At 35.1% G+C, this 26085-nt stretch overlaps 1 protein-coding gene across 2 annotated transcripts in view; it reads left to right on the top strand.

Moving 5' to 3' along the window:
• The window catches only part of DIAPH3 (diaphanous related formin 3), a 496891-nt gene that overhangs the window by 297455 nt on the left and 173351 nt on the right, over positions 1–26085 (top strand). For both annotated transcript variants that reach the window (XM_050766531.1, XM_050766532.1), the window contains one exon: positions 9971–10100. In XM_050766531.1, coding sequence (XP_050622488.1) covers positions 9971–10100 — 130 coding nt within the window. The remainder of the gene's footprint in view (positions 1–9970; positions 10101–26085) is intronic.

Raw genomic sequence — 26085 nt, 5'->3', positions numbered from 1 at the left:
TAAAAAGATAGCGGAAGAATATTATTAACACGACCAAGCCTACAAATGTGATAACCTAGATGAAATGGACCTTGATAGACGCCATCTACCAAAAGTCACACCAGAGGAAATAGATAATCTGAATCTATTAAAGTACTTGAATCAATAATGAATAACCTTCAAAAACAGAAAGAACAAGACTCAGATGGTTTCACCAGTAAATTCTATCAAACATGTAAGGAAGAAATAATTTCAATTCTCTAAATCTGTTCAAGTAAATAGAAGCAGAGGGAACACTTTTTAATTATTTGCATCCAAGCTGGGTGCGACATTTGAAAATCCGTTAATGTAATCTATCACCATCAATGAACTAAAGAAGAAAACTCACCAACAGATGCAGAAAATGCATTTGACAAAATCCAACATTCATTAATGAGAAAAATTCTCACTAAATTAGGGATGGAGGGGAACTTCCTCAAGTTGTGATAAAGAACATCTACATAAAACCGACCGCTAGCATCATACTTAATAGTAAGAAACTAGATGTTTTTTCCCTAAAATTGGAAACAATGCAGGTGTATCTTCTCTCACTACTCCTCTTGAACATTGTGTTGGAAGTCCTAGCTAATACAATAAGACAAGAAAAATAAAAGCTATAAAAATTGGGGTAGAATAAACACAACTCTTTCTTCACAGATGAAATGATTGCCTATGTAGAACCCCCTCCTCCACCCTGCCACCAAATTGACAAAAAATAAACCTCCTGGAACTGTTAAGCAATGATATCAAAGTTTTAAATTATGAGGTCCCCTATTTTAAAAAGCCATTGGTTTCCTGTATACCAGCAATGAACAATTGGAATTGGAAATTTAAAACATAGGTATTAATCTAACAAAATACATATAAGATCTGTATGAGGAAAACTACAAAACTTTGAAAGAAATCAAAGAAGATCTAATAAAGTAATAGATATTTCATGTTCATAGAAAGCATGTCTCAGTATGGCTAAGGTGTCATTTCTTCCCAACTTGATCTATAGGTTCAATAGAGCCCCAGTGAGAGTTCCAGCAAGTTGTTTTATGGATATTAACAAAATGATTTCAAAGTTTGTATGGGGAGGCAAAAGATCCAGAATAGCTAACACAATACTGAAGAAGAAGAACTAAGTTGGAAATCTGACACTCTGACTTCCAGACTTAGTATAAAACTGCAGTAAGGAAAAGATTGTGGTATTAGCCACAGGGAAAAAAAAAAAATTTAAATAATGGACCAGAATATAGTCCTCAGAAATAGATTCGTATAAATATAGTTGGTTGATATTTGACAAAGGAACAAAGGTAATTCAATAGTGAAAGAATAGTCTTTCTTTTAAAGAAAAGGTGCTAGAACATCTACATTAAAAAAAAAAAAAAGTTACCAGACCTAATATCTTTCACAAAAATTAACTAAAAATTTATCATAGACCTAAATATAAAATGTAAGACTATACATTTTATAGAAGATAAGAGAAAATCTATGTGACCTTTGTTTTGATTATGATGTTTTAGATATAACACTAAAAGCATGATCTATGAAAGAAAAAAATTGATAAATTGAACTTTATTAAAATTTAAAACTGTGGCAAACAGTTAAGACAATGAAAAGACAACAGGCTGTAAGAAAATTTTTCCAGAACACATATCTGATAAAAGACTTTTATCTAAAATGTACAAAAACTCTTAAAACTAAGAAAATAAACCAGTTTAAAGAAATGATCAAAAGATGTGAACAGATACCCATCAAAACGTATAGGTGTTAAGTAAATATTGAAGGGATTAAAATATGCTATTCTGGTATAATGACTATTTAATTTAAAGATACTTGAAAAATAGTAGGTATAGAAAGATCACTTTGACCTCCTTGCTATTTCTTAAAAGCAGAAGATAAAATTTTGATGCAAAAGATGGCCTTCCTATACCAGAAAGATGCAGTATCTTTAATCTTCAACAATAAAAAGTCTCAACAAAGAGAATTTTGTAGAGGCCTTGTTAAAAATAATTTCCCACCTAATGTAGTTGCTTCTTAACAACTATTCTTTGCTCAACCCAGTATATGGGTAACTGACTCTATTTCTTTCAATCTTCATTCCTTTGATGGCCTTTGTGCTACGGAAAACTTGCATTACACATTTCTCCTGTTAATCTATCTCACGTCAAATTAAATTGTCAGACCAGCAAGGACCCTAAGAGGATGGAGCTGTAATTTTTCTGACCCTATAATAGTCAGCAGCATATGTCATTAAAGAATTGCAAACTAAAACAATAAGACGCCACTGCATATGTACTGCCATTGCTAAAATACTAAACACTGACAGCACCAAGTGCTGGTTAGTATATAGTACAACCTTCATTCATTGCTAGTGGGAAAGCAAAATATGGCACATCAACTTTAGATAACTGGCAGTTACAAAGCTATATGTAGAACAAACCATCCAGTAATCACACTCCCGGATATTTACCCAAATGAATTGAAAACAACACACAAAAACCTGCATACAAATGTTTACAGCCATTTTATTCGTAATTGCCTGAACTTGGAAGCAAGCAACATGTCCTTCAGTAGGTGAATGGATAAACTATGGTATATTCATTTGGAATATTATTCAATATTAAAAATAAATGATCTCCTTAAGCCAAGGAAAGACATGGAAGAACATTAAATTCCTATTGCTAAGTGAAAGAAACCAGACTGGAAGGGCTATGTACTGTATGATTCCAACTATGTGATGTTCTGTAAGTGACAAAAGTCTAGAGACAGTAAAACATCAGTAGTTGCCAGGGGTTCTGGGGAGAGGGAAGAAGGAAAGAATGAATAGGTGAGACACAGAATTTTTTAGGGTGGTAAAGCTATTCTGTATAACACTGTAGTGATGGATGAATAACACTGAGTTTATCAAAACACATAGAACTGCAGAACACAAAGAGCGAACCTTAATGTGGAAACTGGTTAACAATAACGTGTCAATACTGATACATTACTTGTCACGAATGTACCACACAAATGTAAAATGTTTACCACAGGATAATTTCTGTGTTCGCATAGGGAAGGATATATAGGAACTCTGTTTTCTGTTCGTTTTTCCTGTAAAGCTAAAATTGCTCTAAAATATAAAGTCTGTTAATTATTAATAAAATTTTAAGGGTTAAAAAAGCGTTAATTTAAAATTAATGTATTTGGTCCAGTTGTATAAACAATCTAAACATGTTCACTTTCTAAGCACTTTCTCCAATTTTTGTTAATTGTTCCCATGAGAAATTCTTATTATTAGATTAAGAAATCCGTGCTCTAAAATAGCAGTTTAGTTATATAGCTTTGGCTGGACAGTATTGGACTCCAGTGAATTTTCTGAAACTACTCCAAACAAGAATATCTTTAAAATTTTTGACATATGTTACTAAATTATTTGCCTGGAGGTTTTACTGATTTGCACATGCCTGCAGTGGCTTTCATAGACTGGCACTATGAAAGTGCTGGTCTCACTGCAACCCTGCCATGATTCGTTGTTCTTGGTGAGAGTGTTTTTGTTAGGGTAGAGAGTGCTGATATAGTTGGCGAAGCAGTATCTTGTATATTTTTATGTCTTTGATCATCTGAGTTTAGCGTTTTAAAAATATATTTGTATTCTAATCATATTTGTTCCCTTGCAGATTGTTTATTCTAGTAGTTTTTCCCATTTGCCTGTTATGAATGTGTGTTTTCTGATCTCTCAGTACTAAAAGAACTGAAAATAGTCCTTTTTTATAAAGAACATTGAGCTGTTTTATAACTTTTGCGGGAAAAAGGGGGCCGTATGAACAGAACAGTGCAATATAATAGACAATGTAATATGCTAAACTTTTACTAAAAAACAAAAATGCTTTTTATATAGAAGTTTCTACACTCACTGTAATTCAAGAGAAATGTGTTAAAAATATAATTCAGAGAAAGTGTGTGGGGATATGGTAGCATATTATAATTATGGAAGTCCACATTATTTAAAGCACTTTCTTGGTCACTTAATGTTTTAATTCTCATCATTTTAAAATGAAAATTAATATAAATTGTTTTTATATATGAGTGCCATAAGTAATTTAATATTTGTATGCCTTAATATCTAATTTACCTAATATCAATTAGTTTCTATCTTTAAAATTATTAAGAAAGTTGTATTTTAGTATTAACGGTTATGGTTATGGCAGTGGCATAAGCACCTCGGGCTTGTTTTGTTTTGTTGTTTGTTTTAAGAGCCAGGTCTCACTCTGTCACCTATGCTGGGGTACAGTGGTGAGTTTATATAGCTCACTGCAGTCTTGAACTCCTAGGCTCATACAATTCTCCTGCCTCAACCATCTTGTTTTATTTATTTCAAGATTTTCATTGCCATTTGTCTTGGAATGATACTGTTTTGTTTTGAAAAATTTCATTAGCACAATGATTATTTAAAATATATATATATTTAAACATATATATATATATATATATATATATATATGTAAATAAAGCAAGAGCCCATCTCAAATACACACACACACACAAAATACCAGGCAAGCACACAAGCACACACACACACCAGAAAACAATATCCATTCTATAATGGTGGTTGGTTTTGTTAGTGAATTTGTACTACCATATTGACTTTTTGAGCTTTCTATCTGAGCAACTGTGATATAGTCTTTGTCAGTGTGTCTTCATACATTCATTTTCACATGGATACCTTTATGCTATTTTATGCATACGCAATCCACTTTATTCTGCAAAAGATTTGAAATGGGATATGATGCTATTAAAATATAGTTGTATAAATCCATTGAAGGTTAAACTTTATAGATACCTTTTTCTTCAATCATGTGATATTATATTTTGTCAGCAGTTATCCATTAGAAATATATAAAGAGTTGCTATTTGATTGATATGATTCAGATGGCATTTCATTTATTTTATAGATAAAACAATAGAATTTTGTGCTCTTAGAGCTAGAAATGACCTCAAGGGAGCGTGGTGTCTGTTTTTAGATGCTTTCCATGCTAGAATTAGCAGGTTAAAGGGTGCTAATATTTTTAATTGCATTAGTGCTCTTTTGTTGTTTTACTACCATTTTTTGAGAATTTGCTTTCTTTTGTTAATAATAAGCTAGGCTAAAGACTTCTATAAAGAAACTATATTTTATAGTGGATAAGAGCTTTGTATTCACACAGACATGCGTTCCAATCGTTGGCTCCATGTGATCCAGCGTAAGCTATATGATCTCTCTAAATTTCCTTTTTCCTTTTTAAATAATGGATATAATGCTAGTTGGGGGTTGTATGTTTTAAGCAGTTAACATGTGTTATATTATTTGACTAGTGTCTGTCTCACAGTAAGTACCAAACAAGAATTGCTACTGTCATCCTCAGCATTAATATTATTCAAAGGTTGTATTCTTCTAAACTGTTAATGGTGCCATGACAAGATTTTTCAGAACTTTGTCATGTTTCTGGTGGTCACTAATGTCCACAGCATCTAAACATCTAAATATTCAATGCTGCTTTGATACATACCTAGATTATAGGAACATAATGATGCGGAATAGAGTTATTAATGTGATAATATTCTTAGGATGTAAGTTTCATTATTTCAAACAGGAAGGGATTCTAGTTCCTTGACTTCTGAAGATCATCAAGATGCTGAGTTTTTATTTTAGGGTTTAAATTTAAATTATTTCTATGTAACTAAGATAATGGAATATTCTTTAAATGTCATCCAAATTTGTGCTGAATACCTCAAAAATATCCCCAAACCTTACACTGTAACTACAAGGGAGTTTTACTTCAGACTGACAACTAGGCCATGATTTATTACAGGATCCACTTTTAACATTATTTTGTCTGGAATGAACAGAGTGGTTGGAGAAACTCCATCCATCTTTTGTTTATTTGACATTTATGCCACATTAAATGTACCTTAAAGAAACAATACATAAATAGGAAATTCTATTTAACAGTGATGATTACTCATCAGTAAGATAAATCTCTTGACAATAATACAATAGAAATCCTGTCAAGCACTGACTGTTAAAGTTTAAATAAAGCATACTTTTAACCTGAACATATTTTTAAAGCCAATATTTTATTTTCTTTCCAAGATTTAGCATTGCAAAGTGTACTTAAGTTGTTACTCATCTTCAACAAAATTAACACTGTCTTCCAAGATTTAATTGTTCTAACTCAGAAACTGATTATGATATGAATGAATATGATAGGAGTAGAAGTAGAATGTGCCTTTTTAGTTGGTAATGTTCATTAATGAAACAAAAAAATATTGAGCAAATGGATAAGGACCTAATATATTTTATGCTTTCATGCTTTTGGAAGACTTTTTGAAAAATGATTAGAGGGAGGGGAAGGAGAGAATAGAGTAGTTGAGGCAGGAAGAGTGTCTTGGCAGCATTGTGAAATTTTTCTAGAGAATGTTAGAACATGAATGAAAAATCTCTGCCCTGGAGTTTAGAGTTCCATAGTAATTTCTAAATGAGACACCATGCATTATCAACAACGTGCTTCTTTTCTGAACCTCTTATTTATTAGGCTTAGTTTCAAATTTATTTACTTGAAAGTTTGAATGGTGTCTTTCAATTGTTAAATACCCATTTTGAAATGATAGGAGTAATGTGCTACGCTTTACTATTCAGTGAGTGTACTTTTTAATATTAGACTGTTCCCAGTATGCTGCTTGCTACTCAGTTGATGTATTCAACAAGACAACCCATGGTAGCACCCTCCACCTAAATCAGTGTTTAGCTTTATAATTGTCTCTGAATAACTCAAATCTGTGTTTGACTTGAGTACTTAACATTTATTAAACTAGTAGTTGCTACAAACTACATTGTGTTCCATGATTCTAAATTCTGAATTCTCATTGCTTATAAATAAAGACCAAGATTGATCCAATTGGTTGTTCTTCCATCATTGAGATTTCTTGATACGTTAATCCTAGCAGTTGCTGGCTGTTTAGCTATATCACAAATACTACTGGAATACTCTCTCTAGGCTTTACAAATTATGGAAGTAGATGGTGATTGTCTTAACATTCCACACAGACTACAAGGGTGTAGACTGGTAATAATGGATTGCTGAGAGTTCAGAGTAGGAAGGATGTTCCCCAAGTAGTCCTTGCTGTAAATGAGGGTAGGTGAGAAAAAGGATCTTTGCTACTAGGGTGGTTTTTAACAAAACAGAATACAACTTTCATGTTAACTTTTGGTGGCTGTACAAAGAGAAAACTATTTGTAAGAGTTTGCTGCTTTTAATCTGGCCTTACCTATTTAAACTGATAGTATGAATGAAATTATAGGATTGTAAGGAAACTTTTAAAAATTGTGTTTGACATTCATGAGTCTATATGTAAAAACAGAAGCCTATAGAATGATTCCAAGTGACCCAAACGTACAGAAATAACTCTGAAATGAGATTATTAATACATTTCTCCATTCTTCTAGTTTTTTAAAATTAGATTGTACTGTGTCTACTAACTCTTAGTTCCACTATAATATATACTTAATATTTTTAGAGTAAAAGGTGAGTTTAGAGTTTCTATGTTGTTTCATTTTCTTATTTTACCTGTGTGAAAGCTAAGGTCCAGTAACTTGCTCAAGACTATTAATTAGTCAAGGGCATGCTTTAACATTGCCAAATCATCCACATATGTTAGTGACAATTTGTCTAGGTAGTCAATGGAGTCATATTTTTGAAGCGTCCTTTGATAAAACACTCAGCTCTATGTTGTGAAATCTGTATTTCTTTTAAATAAGGTACCAAATAATGGACTAAGTGTTCATATTCAGTCTGTTTTTAAAGTACTGGGAACCACTGTATAACTTGCATGTTGTGTAGGTCAGCATAGCATTTAAACCTATTACATGTGTCATGTTGTGAAAGTAAGGCTGTCTAGGTGGGTAACTCACTGTTCTCAGGGCTATGATAGTTTTTGAATCAATAAGTAGTCAGTATGTTAATATGTCTGATGGCACAGAAATCTCTCATTCTTCCACTACCGGACATTCACAGTTATTTGGTATTTTTCTGATAGTGATAGAATATTTAGTGAGGTTGGATTTTTAAAAATATTACTTATGGGAATTTATTTAGGAATCAATTTTAAAGTGGGAAATTCTTGGAAAGGAAGCTAGTAAATAGGGCTGTGCCTAATTAGATATGCCTTGAATTTCCAGCTCTAAATTAAATTCTGGTGGAAAAGACTCATTTTTTTTAACCCTTTATTTGTATCTCTGCTCTAAATGATTACTTGATGGTAGGGAATGCTACTAGATTACCTATTAGTCCTGTGTTCATACCACTCCTCCTTGCCAATACTTTCTACCCCAACGCTACACAAAACCCAAGATAACTTCTATCATTGTTCAAGTTTTTGCTTTACTACCTCTCCCTGTGATTGTACTCCTTAGCCATTTCAGATTAGGATTGGTCCACCCTGGTCATGTCAAGCCCGTATCCTCTTTTCATTCATTCTACATGCCTGTTTATGTTAATTTGATCAACTGGTCACAAGTTGGTGCCCCAGTTTATTCCTCTGAGGTCTAGCTATGTATCTTCAATAGGTATTTTTCAGGGATAAAAAATTGGTTCTTGGAGAGCAAAAATGTTTTACTTGTTTAACTAGTTTTTCGGTGTAAAGCACAGAAATGCATACAGTATATAAACAAATGCATCACCTTTGTGGTTTTAAAATTTTATAGGTGCAATTAGGAAAAAACTGCCTAAAAACTCCTTAGGGGGCAATCATGAAAAAAAATAATGAAAACGTGTTCTATACATAGATAGATAAATTTATGTTCTTTCAAGACATCTGGATACTGCCGAAAAGCTTCCAAGTTACCTTGTCCAAAGCAAACAATTTTCTTCTTTGGCCACCTCATACAAATCTGTTTCTCATCTTTTCTGACCTGTGTTAGTTTACAGCATCTGGGTTTCCACACCCACATGGTCTCATTGTCCCCATTTCCCAGGCACAACCTCTGTTCAGACTGCCCTCTTTCCCTGCCTGATTATTGCCACGGGTTTTTTAATTACTATTCATGCTTCTCTTAGTACTCTTGCCCTAATCTTTTTAGCCACACTCACTGGAGGAAGCTTTCTAAAATGTATATCTGATCATCTCTCATCTAGATGGAAAACTGGCATTACTTCAAAATCAAAATCCTATTTCCATTGCATGACATTACCTTTCCTTTTATTTTCTGGTCTTTTCAGATTTATATCTTTGCCATGTCCCTACTTGCCTTCCCTAATACAGATACACTTTAATTCTGGAGGCACTCAGCCACCTCAGATGTGTCATATCCTTCCTCATCTATAGTCCTTGTAAATGCTGCTGCATGAACCTGTGTTATTGCACTTTTGTATTTTTTCCTTCTCTTCCCTAAGCCCATACAACTTCTTGTCTTTGAAGTTTCAGTTCTGATGCCATGTCCTCCTAGATGAACTTTGTGATTATTTTTACTATACTATTTGTCACATCAAGGAAAATATGTATATTTTTTAACTAAACAGCTTCTTGAGGAAAGTCTGTGATTTATTTGTTGTTAGATCTTCAACTACTACAGTGTCTAGTAGGCATTCTATGAGTGTGTGCAAGTGATAAATGGATGAATGCCCAGGGATGTTTAAATACTCCTATTAAATAGACTCATAGGTTACTCTGTTTTCCTAGACATTTTGCCACATATTTTTTTTTCTATAAAACATTGCATACTGGATTAAACTTACTCCTTTTTTGCAACAAATAATGATTTTCACCAAGCAGCAGCAAGTCAAAAGTAGTTTGTCAAGTATTTAAATAGTTGTTTTTCAAAAACGAAATCAACTAATTTTACAACTTTGAGTCCTTATCTACAAAGTACAGTATTAACATTATTTAAGTAGACAGAATATCAACATACTTATGACTCTGTGTTTTTTCTCCCTCCTATTCTATTTAGCTAAAGGACACAAAGTCAGCAGATCAGAAAACAACGCTACTTCATTTCCTGGTGGAAGTATGTGAAGAGAAGTACCCTGATATACTGAATTTTGTGGGTGATTTGGAACCTTTAGACAAAGCTAGTAAAGGTTTGTGCCTTTTTAAGAAACATTTCATGGCTCTGGTCTTCAGTGCTAAAAGTCTGAAAATTATACCTTTTATTTGTATATACTTTCCACTTTATCACAGTGTTTTCATACCCAGTATCTCATTTTAAAAATAGAGAGTTGTAGAATATTGTGAGTTGTAATGAATGCAGGTATGAGTTTAATTTGTTTAGTTAGATGATGAGGCCTTATATTATAAATTACTTTGTTTTGCAGTTTAAACCTTATGGATACCTGCTAGCCCTACCTTCTACTGCTAAATCTCCACTTTGGCCAGGGCGATGCTCTCTTGATTCAATGTCATTCATAGGCACTGATAGCTTATTATGTACCTGAGACCAGAACCAGCAATCAGTGTCCCCACTTGTCTGAGTACCGAGTCTATCTCTGCCCAACTTGTTGGTGCTCTCTTTTTTTGTTATAGAAGACACCATACCTGCCAGAGTTTCATTTTCACACTCGGCCTGTCTTGATTTGTAAGACAAAAAATAATGCCCAAATTTCTAACCTGATTCTAGTCTCAATTGTGGGCTTAGATCAGGCCGTAAAGGGTTATAGAACAGATAGACCTATTATTAATACTTGGTTATAATATGATTTAAATATAATTTTTTGACTACCTTAATAATTCAATTTTCCTTTTTTTTTTTTTTTTTTTTTTTTTTTTTATGAGACAGAGTCTCGCTTTGTCGCCCAGGCTGGAGTGCCATGGCCTGATATCGACTCCTTGCAAGCTCCGCCTCCCAGGTTCACATCATTTTTCTGCCTCAGCCTCTCAAGTAGCTGGGACTACAGGCACCCCCCACCATACCCAGCTAATTTATTGTATTTTTGTAGAGACAGGGTTTCACCATGTTTGCCAGGATGGTCTTGATCTCCTGACCTCATGATCCGCCTGCCTCAGCCTCCCAAAGTGCTGGGATGACAGGCGTGAGCCACTGCACCTGGCCTCAATTTTCATTTATATTTCACATGGATTCTGTCAACTGTACTTGGTGTCAAACAACCAATTTATGAATACATTTTGGAAAACAACTCATCTAGAGTTGTTTTTATAATCTCTTTATAATCTCTTTATTTTCTTTTTAATATTGGAATTCAAGTTAAAGAAGGATATTTTATTGTTTTCCATGTTAGAATGAATATTTCTTCTTTAAAAAAATCAATTTTATCTTTTCCTACTCCCTTTAAATTGTTCTTCTTCTATAAAATGAGGCTTATAGAACTTTATTGACAAAGAAACATGTGATTGGATGAGATTTCTTTGAAAGTTTGTTCTGAGATGTATGTTTCTTTGAAGTAAATATTTCATATGGCCTGTCTTGATTTGTAAGACAAAAGCTTTAAAAAATAAGCTTTTTACTTAAATTTTTACTAGTAAATCCTAGTGTTATAATGAATGATTGAATTACTTACTTTACCCCTCTGCTACCAAAAAAAGTCCTTGCTATAAGAAGAATCTTTCCATATATATAGTTATAGATGTTTTAATAGGATTCAAGAAGGGAAAATAATTGAAATTATTTTCTTGTGTTAAACCACCTGAGATAGGGCAAAAGGGCATTGATCTGAATGGGTTGGCAACATTCAAAATTACTCAGTGATATTCAGAATAACTCTTACTGATTGGTCCGTTAACTCAGGGAAATCAACTCTTCTAAAGAGAGAATTCTGATATTTTGGAATTTTTGACCAAATGGGATGAAAAAAATTGGAAATGAGTGTTCTTGATGGACATTAAGCAGTTTGATAGATAACAGAGTAGTGGATGAAAACATGGTACAAAGTACCTTGAAATACACAGGGAGTTTTTCTTCCTGGAGAAAAATATGGTTGAGTAGATGTATTTTTTATTGTAGAATTTATTGTTTAGCAGGTTTTGCTGTAAATGAAATTTTTAAAATATTTATGTTGACTCATACTTAAAATTCTTTATTAATATTCTAATTTGTTCTTTAAAAATATTTACCTTTGATAAGGACTTCCAGAACTGTAACTTGGTTTGGTTCTTCTGGGTATTTTTCAGTTTGTTGCTTTGGTGTTTCAGCAGGGCGTGCTGGGGTTTGAGGGCTTTTCAGTTTCCATCTGTTAAGAGTGGAGTCTAGTGTCGGTGGATGGGTCCACAGATACCGTTAATATGTTTCACAGGGAGCAGCTAGCTTCATCTTTAACACAGAAAAGCCATCACTGAAACACTGTTTATAGTATAGGTGATTGTTGAGCATAACTTTTTTATTATTATATTACTTTATTAATGAATGAGACTTGAGGAGAAAATGTAATGTTTTGAATTAAGTAAGTCTGTGTTTGCTTTGGAGTGTTTTTGTGCTCTTATACATGTATTATGTATCATCATTTAAAAGTTTCCAGATTTGAAACCTCCTCAGTGAGCTATCACATGAATTAAAAAGTACCTTTGTTTTTGAGACATAACAAATCCTGATCATTAAGTACTCCTAGATCAGTAGGGAGAACTTTCATTGCAACTAATGAGCTTACCTGTATGATAGTTTTCAAAAATCTACTTCATTAGGACTGCTTCTTTTCTAAGATAGAATGGCTTACAGTTTTTCTGTTGCATTTCAGTGGAAGTATTTTGAGTCATTATTGTATTTCTGTATACCGTTGTAATATTTCTTTTTGTACTTCTAAGGTTCAATACATTTTTCCTTGTCTAAGCAGTTAAAATTAATCTACAAAAGTTTTACTGATTACTTCCCAATAATCTATTTCATTGTTAAATTTTATTAAAGAGTAGAAAATACTACAGAACTTACTCTTTTTTGGTTGGTGAGTATATTAAAATAAAACTAAGGTAAGTTTACAGCATCACCTTGGTCTGAACTTCTTAGAGTTATCATAATTTTACCATGTATTTCCATCCTTTCCTAGTCAACTCTTAATTCTAGAAATGCCATGCTAGTTCAGTCTGTAACTCATTCATCCAGTCATTAATTTAACAAGCCTTTATTGGGTGATTACACTGTGTCAGAAACTGTGCTGTTGTCTTCCTCTTGGTTCAGGTGTAATGTCTGTGTCTTAGTGAAACCCAATCTGTCTCACTCCCATCTATCTCTTTCCCAGCTGGCTCTTCTCTCTTACAGTCAATTTCCTTTACTTTCTCCTCTTCTTCTGTGCAGTGTCTATGCATTGCTTTTTTTTTTTTTTTTTTTTTTTTTTTTTTTGACGGAGTCTCGCTCTGTCGCCCAGGCTGGAGTGCAGTGGCCGGATCTCAGCTCACTGCAAGCTCCGCCTCCCGGGTTCACGCCATTCTCCTGCCTCAGCCTCCCGAGTAGCTGGGACTACAGGCGCCGCCACCTCGCCCGGCTAGTTTTTTGTATTTTTTAGTAGAGACGGGGTTTCACCATGTTAGCCAGGATGGTCTGGATCTCCTGACCTTGTGATCCTCCCGTCTTGGCCTCGCAAAGTGCTGGGATTACAGGCTTGAGCCACTGCGCCCGGCCTATGCATTGCTTTTTTAAAAGTGACTTTCACTAACCTAGTGGTGAACCCTTCTCTTTTTTTCTCCCTAGATCTTCTCTTTAGGTGATGCTTTCAATTCCCATAATACCACCATTATGTTAATGACTTACAAATTTATATCCCAGACTTTCCTTCTAAGATCCACACTTGTATAGACAATAGCTTTTGCCATTTCCATTGCACCTCAAAAAAGGTATCAGAATCATATTATGCCACAAAATGGGACTCTTGATTCCTACACCCTTAACCTCTCCTTCCAAATTTTATTTACTTGAGAAAATCCTGCTTTCCCCCACCCCTTCTTTGGATATCTTTTCTCTCATTTATCATATATCTATATAGCCTTCAGCATCTCAATACAGAGCTGCATGGTGGGTTTTGCCTAAGTTAAATCCGTGGGAAGCCGCAGCTGTGACCAAGAATGTTGTCTGGTTTTCTCCTTCATCAAGAAACTTAAAAGTAAATGTCACCTTCCCTTTGGTGCTTTTTGCTGGGAACCTCACCTAAATTTGTGTGTTCTACTGTTTCTTTAAGGATAAATTCATAGGTTTTCCAGGAATTCTTATACTACTATTTACGAACTGCTACGCTAGACTAGGGTTTATTCCTGGGACAGCTGGGAATAGAATTAAGCTTCTAGAAGAGATCAATATTCAGTGTATTATCAGGGTAGATTCAATGATAACTCATTTTTAATTTTTGCCATATTTCTCTGTTTCCATATTTTAGCATTAAGAGCATTCATTGATGTATTTGATTTTTAAATCCTTTCCATTTAATACTACCCTTTCTGCTTTTAAGACTCTGTTTGTATGTTCTTAGCTAGCAATTCCTTGATTTGACCCTAATATTTGTCTGCTTAAATATGTCTCCTGGTTTCCAGTTCCTCATGAGTTTCCATCATTTTATGATAAATGTCTTACTAAATACCAAATGTTTATCTTTTATTCACCTACTGTGAGCACTTAGAACACTTAATTTCCAGTTGGCAACCACCTGGAAAATTTATAGTGTTTGAAAATTTCAAATTCATCTACTAGCACAGGCAGATATATTAATCTCTTTGTTGCTATAGCCTTCTAAAAATGCCAATTAAAATTTGTCAGTGAGTTTGATACATATTTTGAATAATCAGTATTAGTTATTAGTTTAATTGCATTTTATATCCCCTGAAGCAGAGTCAACACAGCTAACATTGTGTTGGTTGGAATCATTATGTCATGGAAGTTGTAGGTTGGGGCCTCATAATTTGTGTATGATCTATTAATTCATTTGGTCTTTCAAATCAGGTGTAGAATATTAGAATGTTATCTGCCTATATGATGTAGTTAATAGGATACGTTGTTGGTGGTGGAAATATTTATAATAAAATAGTTTAGTTATAGAAGACAACCATGTGGGATCTTGCTTTTATTGAATGGTCAAGGGAACAAAAATGTTTTCTAACTGTTACAGGCTCTACTGTGTCCCTCATAAATTCCTATGTTAAAGCCCTAAACCTCAGTATGTCAGAACTTGATTATGTTTGGAGATAGGGCCTTTAAAGAGAGGAGAGTTAAAATGAGATCTTTAGGATATCCCTAATCCAATCTGACTTGTGTCCTTATAAGAAGAGGAAATTTAGAGTCACAGCCATTCAGGGATGTACATGTACATAGGATAGACCATGTGAAGACACAGTGAGGAGGTGGCCATCTGCAAGCCATGGGGAGGGGCCTGGAGCAAATCATTTCCTTATGGCCCTCAGAGGAAACCAACTCTGCTGACACCTTGATCTTGGACTTCTGGCCTCCAGAATTGAGGAAATGAATTTCTGTTGTTTAAGCCACTCAGCCTGGGGTATTTTGTGAAGGCAGCCCTAGCAAACTGATATACTAAGTTAAGACATTTTTCTCATTTGCTTAGAGGTCTTTGGCTATAGAATAGAGTAGCCTATACTGAATGACTTTCCACTTTATCAAATCAGTTGAAGTAGCAGTTGTAGACCTGCTGTGTTGGATGTGCACTAGTAATCAATTTAGAAATATCAAAGGTTCTTCTACAAACTATGAATTATCACATGATTTGAATTAATTGCAAGTATGCTTCAATTCCTCTTTTGAGTAGACATGAAACATAAATTAGTACATATATAAGGTTATGTTAAAGCATTTTAAATAAATATATTCATGAAAATTCTCATTTAATTTCAGGATTAGATCTATGGCATTTCCTAGATTTTGTTTTAGAATACACTTAATCATGCTGTACTATACTAAGTTTTTGTTTTGTCTTTTTCTTTTACTCACTATATCCATATATATGTTTTTTATATATATCCATAAATATATATATATCCATAAATATATATATTTATTTTCCATTTCTCCTTGTTTTGCTACTATAATAGTTGTAATTTTCATATAAGCAGGTAACTGATAAAAATTAGTAACACTTTGCATTATTTCTTGAGACCTTTCCAAAAGTAAGGCATAGGTGGATGAGGTTACTTTTTTTTTTTTTCATTTTCCTTTGGGAATAATGAAAATATTTAGTATATCCAAGTTGTGTACTGCTGGTTCTACAGATAGATTGTGGAGTAAAAACTATGTTCGTAAAGCCAGCTTATGATTCCTAATGGTTTTATGTCTCAGGGAACTAATTTGACTATCTGCAGTCATCTAGTAAATATACTTAGGAATTTACTTAGGAATTTTAAAGCATACATTAGTATACTTTACGTATATTTTTATATATATTTAGTAAGTATACTTAAGAATTCTAAAATAATTTTAATGTTAATATAAGCCAAATATTATAAAAGTTAAATTTATTTTTAAAATGTAATTTATGTATGTTTGCATATACTTACCAAAATGTTAGAATATGTAAAATTTTATGTTCAACAAATTAATACTTTTTTCACAAAAAGGTATGATGAGATATAACTGGGCCATTCCCAAGGTAATTATAGGATTTGTGAAAAATATTTAGAGTATATTGCAAGTGTGGTATACTGGTAAGAGACCACATGTTTAAATCCTGCCAGTTTATTTCCAGGGATTGTCTGTATAGAGTTGGCATCAAAAGTTTAAGTTGTAGACTTGGATATAAGATTGTAAGAGTGATCATTTTGTAGTGCGAATATAAACTGTTTTGAAAAGCAGCAGAGCGGAATAGAAAGAGCATGTCCCAAAATCACTAGAAGGATTAAGGATTCTGTAGATTGACACTGAAGAACACTGTGCATGGAGGAACTACTTGCAGCGAAAGATTGCTTTTTGAGATACTGAGCTAGGAACATTTCCTGAATCTGCTGTGGCTTGGGCTGATAGATGATGATGAAGAAGAAAACCACATCAGGAAGACCTCTATATCTTTTTGGAGGTTAACAGGCTGAAAGTGGCATCAATACGTCATTAATCTTTTCGAGAAACTAACAGTTTACAGTGTTTGCAGATTTTGGGCCAGCTACGGATTTGAAGTAGCTACTTGAGCAGTTCTGTCAGTGTCACCTATGAATCATAGCGAACATCAAGTAACAGGACAGAACCACCAGTGACGACCAAGGTTTTAGAACTCTCTTACACTCGTGGTTGTAAAGCAATATTTACTGCACCTTAGTTTTGCAATATGAAGTAGGAAATTACAAACAAAGTAGGTGAAAGAAAATTTCAGAATAGTGTTTTCTGAAGGACAGTTTAACGTAACAAATCTGTTTATTGCAAAGAAACCTAAGCAGTGGATGGAGCGGACACATTAATGGCAATCTTATGAATCTTATTGGAGACAAGGTTGACATGTAAGCAGTTGGGGGAAGAGGTATGGAGATAATCAGATGCTGCAGGTAGAATTGTCAGCTGCTCTCCAGAAACCAGCTTGTATTTGTGTATCTTACAGAACCTTGAATTAGTAGTTGTATTGGTTTGTTAGGGCTGCCATAACCAATTACCACAAACTGAGTAAACAACAGAAATTAGTCTCTCACTAAAGTCCCTGAAATCACCGTATTAGTAGAATTGGCATCTTCAGAAGGCTCCAAGGGAGGAAGCATCCCATGCTTCTCTTCCAGCTTCTAGTGGCTACCTGGAGTCCTTCGTGTTCCTTGGCTTGTAGATGCATCACTCCACTCTCTGCCTGCATCTTCTCACCATCTTCTCCATGTCTCTTGGGGTCCTCTGCTTATGGACACTAGTCATTGGATGATGTCAGTCATAGGATGATTTCATCTCAAGATCCTTAACTAATTTCATCTGCAAAGTTCCTATTTCCAAATAAGTCACATTCTGAGGTTCTGGGTGGATAGGCATTTTTGGGGGGCACTATTCACCCACTACAGTCATCTTTGGCATAAGTCCTATAACTGCATGGAGATAGCACCCATCTTTGAGTATTACGAAATAGTTCAGGGAAATTATACTAACAAGTATATCTGGAAAGCATTTATCATTAAATTGTGAAATAGTTTGGTTTTTAAGGGTTATTGTTAACATGCTTCCAAAATACCCTTTTCTTTGTCATTGTGTGAAAATACTAAACCAGTTAAAACAAATTATTGTATGCCTTTGTATTAGTCCGTTCTCACATAGCTATAAAGAGCTACCTGAGACCGAGTAATTTATAAAGAAAGTGGTTTAAGTGGCTCACAGTTCCATAGGCTATACCAGAAGCATGGCTGGGGAGGACTCAGAAAACTTACAATCATGGCAGAGGGCAAAGGAGCAGCACACACATCTTACATGACTGGAGAAGGAGGAAGAGAATGCAGGGGGAGGTGCTGCACACTTTTAAACAACCAGATCTCATGCAAACTCACTCACTATCATGAGAACAGCAAGAGGAAAATTCACCACCGTGATCCAATCACCTCCAATCAGTGCCCTTCTCCAACACTGGGGGTCACAATTCGACGTGAGATTTAGGAGGGGACACAAATCCAAACCATATCAGCCTGTGAATTTAAGGATTTTTTTTATTGATAGGCCATGATAACAACAATAACTATAATAAGTGATTTTAGTGGGCAAAATTAAAAATATATTTGCAATTAGATTATAGAAACATTATACGGAGAGAAACTGTTATTTGGACCATGGACTCTGAGGTTAGGTAACTGGTTCACCTGGAGTTGAAACCCCAACTTGTTACAGGTATAATCTTAGACAAGTATCTTATTCTGTCTGAGCTTCCCTTTTCCTACCTATAAAATGGGTGCAATATTAGTACTTAACCCAGAGGTTGGTTGTGAGGATTAAATAGGTTAATATGTATAAATGTTTATAAAGTTTGAAAAGTACCTATTAATCATTGTATAAATATTCTCTATGTTTGTTATAGTTGTTGCTTTTATTTTTCCGTGATTATTTATTGTTGACACACATCTGCCTATCTGTCATTAACAGTGCAGGTAAACATGAGTCTCTGTGAATAATATGTTATAGAATTTTGATATGTATTGTCAGAAATTATTTGAACAGATTCAAATAATTGAATCTCTCCACCGCTCTTTTAGGTTTTCCTCAAAGACCACTTTCTCTACAGGACCTTCTGTGATCACTCAATCTAAAACTGCAAAAAACCCTGCCTTGGCATTCCAGAGCCAGACATAAGACATACATTGACTTCTTTAATTGGCTGGGTTCTATATCTGACACCTAAAATGTAAACTTCATTTTAGTTTGTTGTGTGTTGCCTGAGGCTTATTCAAACTTTAGAACATAACAGCCACAAATTTTTTAGGCTTATGTTGGTACTTTTCTAAAAATGTTGGTACTTTTCTAAAAATTAAAGAATAATACACATACAGTTACATAAATGTACATAAGTGTACAGGATCATAAGTGTACAGCTCAATGCATTTTCATGAGTTGGACATGCTAACATAGGGAATGGAATTTGCAAAATGGGTTCTATTTTTCTTCCTCTACTTCAGCCCACAACACTTTCTTTTGTATTTTGAACTTTGGCATAAGATTTCTTTTGAAAACGGAATTCTAGACCTAAACAACCTTTGAAAACAACTGGTATCCAGCAACTCTTCAACTCTGAGTTTATTTTTCTGGAGGTGTATGCATGAATTTAAAAAAGAAATTTTTTTCATTTCAGCCAAGAATTATGAAGGACTGCCATATGGAAATATAAAGTAACTTGTGAGAAATGATATAAGTGATAGGAAAATCTAAAATGATATTTATTCACACTCATAGGAAAACCTAAAGAAAATAAGATCTTGGGTAATCGTCCTTTCTCCCCTCAGAAGCGATCACCCTTAAGCACAGATTTAAAATTGATCAGCAGTGAGACCCTTTTGTCATATAAATGTCTATCACTGTGATGGTGGTTTCTCGGCAGCTATCTTTCAAACTACATATTTTATGGAAAAAAAGAACTAGTGTTTTTAGTAGTTTTTGATATGTTTTGACTCTATAAGGAAAGGACTCTCAAAATAGCTTGTCGAACTCCTGTTTGGTAGGCATTGTGCTAGGCACTTGTATTAGCGAGGATTAGGCTTGACTGTGAGTGACAGAAAAAAAAGTTAGTTTAAATAAGATTCATCTATTTGGCTGGGCGCGGTGGCTCACGCCTGTAATCCCAGCACTTTAGGAGACCGAGGCGGGTGGATCACGAGGTCAAGAGATTGAGACCATCCTAACCAACATGGTGAAACCCCGTCTCCACTAAAAATACAAAAATTAGCTAGGCATGGTGGCACATGTGTGTAATATCAGCTACTCGGGAGGCTGAGGTAGGAGAATCACTTGAACCCGGGAGGCAGAGGTTGTGCCATTGCACTCCAACCTGGGCAAAGAGAGAAACTTTGTCTCAAAAAAAAAAAAAAAAATTCGTCTATTCATTGTCTAATCAGTCATTTCGTGAATACCTCATCCATTCTAAGGCACCAAAGAGCTGTGAACACAAAAGCCTCTGCTTTCTTGAAGTTTACATTTTAGGTGGCAGATATAGAACCCAGCCAATTAAAGAAGTCAATGTATGTCTTATATCTGGCTCTGGCATGCCGAGGCAGGGTTTTTTGAAGTTTTAGATTGAGTGGTCACAGAAGGTCCTGTAGAGAAAGTGGTCTTGGAGGAAAACCTAAAAGATTGTGGAGAGGCCATTTATGTTGGTATTTGAGAGAAGCCTATTCCAGGCAGAGGGAAAAGCAAGTGTAAAGGCCTCAAGGTATGGAAGTAAGACTGGAGCAGAGGGAGGGAGGGGGAACATAATAGGAGATAGTAGGGCATTACTGTCCATTGTAAGGATTTGACTTTACTCTGAGATGAGGAGCCACTGGAAGGTTTTGAGCAGAAGAGTAACATCTGACTTAAATTTTCAAAGGATTATTTTGGCAGCTCTGTTGAGGAAAAAGTGTAGATGAATAATGGTAGAATTAGTGAAACCACTCTGATGCTGTTAAAATAATCCAGAGGAGTAATAATGTTGACTTGGATCGGGAAGAGTAGTGAGGGTGGTAAGAAGTATTTGGAAAATCAATGCATTTTGAGGTTAGAACCAACAAGATGCGCTCTCTGGTTAGATGTGTGAGGCATGAAAGAGAAAAGAGTTATAAAAACAAATGATTTACTGAGATGTAGGGGCAAGTCAAGGAGGAAGATAAATTCTAGTTGTAAATGTGAGTTTAAGGTGCCTACTAAACATTAAGGAAACATGTCCAAATAGGCCATTGGAGTTCAGGGGAAGAATCTAGGCATGAGAAAAAATTTGAACATTTTTGAAGTCCTGCTAACATGCAGTCTTGGACTTCTGGGGCTGAGCTGGTCTCCAGTAGCAGCAAGTGAAAACTAGTCTCATTTGAAAGTGAGTTAGTCTGCACTTAACATTTCCCCTGTGACAAAGTAAAAAGCAGTAAAATTGCCCTCCCATGTACATGTACACAGAACCATTATACTAACGGAACATTTTGAATATTGTTATTAAACATTTCTGTTATGCACCTCTTTTTATTTAATATTTATACCATGGTTTTGAACAACTTCTCTAAGGGAATTCTCAAATCTTATAAGTAAACATGATTTCCTTTGAGATGGGCTTCTCCCACTAATACACTTTCTCTTCTAAAAAACTGCCTGCCTTTAATACCCTCTTTGTACTTGTAGAGGACAGGCTGGCTCTTTCTCTCAGGGGATGAAATAGCTCAACAGAATTGACTGGTGGCCTTTAATTGGTTGTATTCATTTCCTCCACTTGCCTTCTCCCTTTCCTCTTTCCATGTTCCATAGCAAATGAAGGCATTTCTCTTACAGTATTATGTAAAAACAACAAAAATTAAACCATCATTGCATACATTATACTAAATTAATTAGGGAATGCAAATTCCATTTGTTATTACATGGGGTTCCATCAAGAATCAGAACAATGGGAAGAAAGATCTGAGTCAAGTGAGTCAAGGAAGGTACGACTACTTGATGAGGATGACTGGCTGTTCACTTAGCATTGCTCCTTTGTCTTTCTTTTTTTTTGAGACAAGTTCTCCCTCTGTCACCCAGGTTAGAGTGCAGTGATGTAATCACTGCTTACTGTAACCTCAAATTCCTGGGCTCAAGCTGTCTTCCTGCCTTAGGCTCCTGAGTAGCTAGGACTATAGGCAGGCATCACTACCCCTGGCTAATTTTTTTTAAAGTTTTTATAGAGATGGGGTTTCACTACATTGCCCAGTCTGGTCTCAAACCCCTGGCCTCAAGTGATCCTCTCACCTTAGCTTCCCAAAGTGCTGGGATTATAGGAGTGAACCACTGCACCTGGCAGCACAGTTTCCTTCAATTTATCTTTGCCTGTTACGAACCAAATTTGCCTGTTACGAACCAAGTTTGCCTGTTACGAACTACAATTTATTTTTACCTTGATTTTTTTTTTTTTGCAGTGTTGTTTTAGTTTCTTTTTGTCATGTAATGGATTTTATAATGATATTCTAGAATTTAGGTTTTGTTGTAGACCTACTTAATAGTCAAGATTTTTTTTTATACTACTGAGGTTTGTTTTGGACCATCTTGTCCATACAATTTTATTATTTTAACTTGCATTTATAAAATGTTGTTATAGCTTTATACAATGCTTTTATTATTACAATTGTCTAGGAAGAAATGTATTGCTTGGAGCCTGAAACTAAATAATTCACACATGAAACAATTGATTCTATGAGTGTAGGAAGGTTGATTTAGTTTGCATGTTTAAATTGTCTGTGGTAATAAGTTGTTCTTTAAGCTTTCCTTAAAGAAATCAGTTTCCCTGGGTTGTATCATGATATGTAAGAGTGTGGCATTTTTTAGTAAGCTTGTTATGAAATAATGACCAACACCTCCAGGAGATATTCATAGAGGATTTTTTTAAATTACAAAGATTACCTTATGTAACCTCTCCTCTCCTTTATTACTTGAAATCTTAATCTAGTAAATCACAGAGGCCATAGTGTTATAAAAAGCATGTATTCATGATTGCTTTAAACTTAAATATTTATAGTTTCGATTTTAACTTTAAAGCTTCTTTAACACCTCTGGTGTATAATTATCATAATAATAAGACACTTGGAAAAAAGTCTGTATCTTAGATTTTAATGTCTGGGATATTTAATCTGTTGTATTTTCCTATTTCATTTTTAATGCTCGTATCTGAAGAGGTTAAAGTTAAATCCAAAACCCATTCCTTCAGCAAACATTTGAGTATCTGTAATACGTTTTGTAACTGATACAAAGATGAATGGTGTCTTCTCTTAAGGAATTCCCAGCCATTTGGGAGAGGAAGACAGATAAAAAGATAAATGTAAATGCAGAGTAGTAATTGCAAAGATAGAGATAATTACCAGTTGTGATGGGGAGAAAGGTCACTTTACCTGTGTACTTGCTGTAGTTTTTGATTCCTTGTAAATTATGAATGGTTATGACCCATGGGTGAAGTGCACAAGGCAGATAGACATACATTGTTTCAAGGGTCAGTGACAGATTAGATGAGGAGTGATATGGACAGGGGAACTATAAGCAGTATGTATTTTTTAGATGAGTATTTGGCAGGATCTGAAGTAGAGCACCCCAGGTTGTAGGTGGTCCCTTGTTTAGGAACTCAGATGTTACATGAGCAGTTTACTGAAATGCATTACACAGGAAAGGGGCAGCTTTACTGATTGTCTGGAAACCCCTATGCACAGTGTAAACAACACTGGAGAAAAACAGTAGGAGACCAGAGATCAGAGAATAGAAAAGGGTTCCCGATGACTTTAAAAGTGTTAAGTTGGCCAGGTGAGGTGGCTCACTCCTGTAATTCCAGCACTTTGGGAGGCCGAGGGAGGCAGATCATGAGGTCAGGAGTTCCAGACCAGCCTCACTAACATGGTGAAACCCCATCTCTACTAAAAATACAAAAATTAGCCGGTCGTGGTGGCGGGCGCCTGTGGTCCCAGCTACTCAAGAGGCTGAGGCAGGAGAATCTCTTGAACCTGGGAGGCGGAGGTTGCAGTGAGCCAAGATCGCGCCAGTGCACTCCAGCCTGGGCAACAGAGTGAGACTCCGTCTCGAAAGAAAGAAAAAAGAAAGAAAGAAAGAAAGAAAGAAGGAAGGAAGGAAGGAAGGAAGGAAGGAAGGAAGGAAGGAAGGAAGGAAGGAAGAAAAAAAAAAAAAAAGGTGTTAAGTCAGGAATAAATTAAGTACTGCTTGTCAAGTAAAATACCTGCGGTGTCATGATTGTTTGAATCTGAGAATTGCAAGAGAGGAAAGGGTCAAGACCAGCAGGTTTCTAGCACAAGAAATGGAATGTATAGTCCTTTTGCCTTCTGGGGTGTGGAGATTACAGATAGGGAGCTGGTTGGAGGTAGAGACACATGATGTCTGAAGTGATGAGAGATGTCATCTGGTGGAATGTTAACTGAGGAAAATGCAAAGTCAAAATTGTCTAGCTAGCTCTGTTTGATGATGGCTCTGTTTTGCTAGTTTTCTTCCAAAGAATGAACAGGAATACAAAAAATATGATTAATTTCTTGGTGAGAAGATTGAAAGATAAAATTCACACATAGGTCACATACAGAGACACCAGTAAATTAACACTTCTTTGAGAGTGTACAGTTTAATACTCCCTGATATAGTTCAGAATTTTAAGACATAAAATATAGTTCCTGACTCAAAGAACTTGACACATGTGAAAAATGTGGATAAAATTATGTTTGAAGATACATACAAGAATTGTCTATAGAAATTGAATAATTGCTGAACAAATAAAAACACCAAGAGAGTTTTTTTCTTTTCTTTTTTTAAGTTCTTGGGTATATATGTAGGATGTGCAGGTTTGTTACATAGGTAAACGTGTGCCATGGTGGTTTCCTGCCCCTATCAACCCATTACCTAGGTGTTAAGCATGCCATGCATTAATTATTTTTCCTGATGCTCTCCCTCCTCCTGCCTGCCACCACCACAGGCTCCACTGTATGTTGTTCCCCTCCCTGTGTCCATGTGTTCCCGTTATTCAGATCCCACTTATAAATACACCCAGGGAATACTTAAAATGCTCTTTAGTTTTACCCATCAGATGGCATACATTTGCTTAGCCCAGAATTCTCACACTCCTTTCTTTCTTCCAAGTGTGTGTTGGTCCTTATTTAAATACCAAGTGAGAGGTTGGTCAATTACATTTAAATCCGCTTAACCATAATGTACAAGTAATATAATCAGAGACTTCTGATGAAGCATAAGAAATGACTTAGTGAGATTTGTATCTGTAGAGTAGCCTCAAGAACTATTTTATCTTTTTGAAGATAGCTTGCTTATTTTTCATGATGTTGACCTGAAATATTTGAATATGCCTCCAAACATTCCTACTATTTTACTCTTTAAAATAGCAACCCTTCTTCTTAGACTGACTGTCCCTGGTCTGGTGATGATGATGTTGAAGATATGATGACTTTACTTTTTCTTTGATTCTAATATCACTTATTTCAATCTTTAAGATTTTCATGTCTTATTTAGTTCTAATAATAACATAGAGCTATTCTTTTTAAAAATTTTACCCTATATTATGACATGCAAACTTTTATGAAATGTCTGTGAGGTAAACATATGCAGTGAGATCCTTCCCATTTCACTAATGTGGAAATCAAGCCCAGGAGAAGTTGCTTCCAATCATAAAGAGCATAGTTCCTGACCCACTGACAACCACAGAATTGGAAAAGGCACGAGCCTCTTATCCAGTGAAGTAAGTCCCTCTCCCACCTAGTGGAGAAGCACTCACTCATTGGGGTGGCTCTATCTTCAGTTACCAGTAGCTGGCTTCCTCTGAGGGCAGCCCAGACTGTTAGGCACCTCCAAGAATGAGCCAAAAATGTGCTTCTCTTACACTTCCCCACTGGAGTTCAGCCCTCTGACCAGACATGTACTTGTATATCCATATGGTACAATAAAAAGTAAATATTTGGTCTTTGCCCCCTGGTTCCTGACATAAAGCTCCTAGAAGTTTTGGAATTTCCTGAGTGACACGTCTTTTGTATGTTAATGTGGTGACTAAAGGTAGG

Source organism: Macaca thibetana, chromosome 17, assembly GCF_024542745.1.
Source record: "Macaca thibetana thibetana isolate TM-01 chromosome 17, ASM2454274v1, whole genome shotgun sequence".
Classification (NCBI taxonomy): domain Eukaryota; kingdom Metazoa; phylum Chordata; class Mammalia; order Primates; family Cercopithecidae; genus Macaca; species Macaca thibetana.
This window is presented reverse-complemented; position numbering and strand designations above follow the sequence as displayed.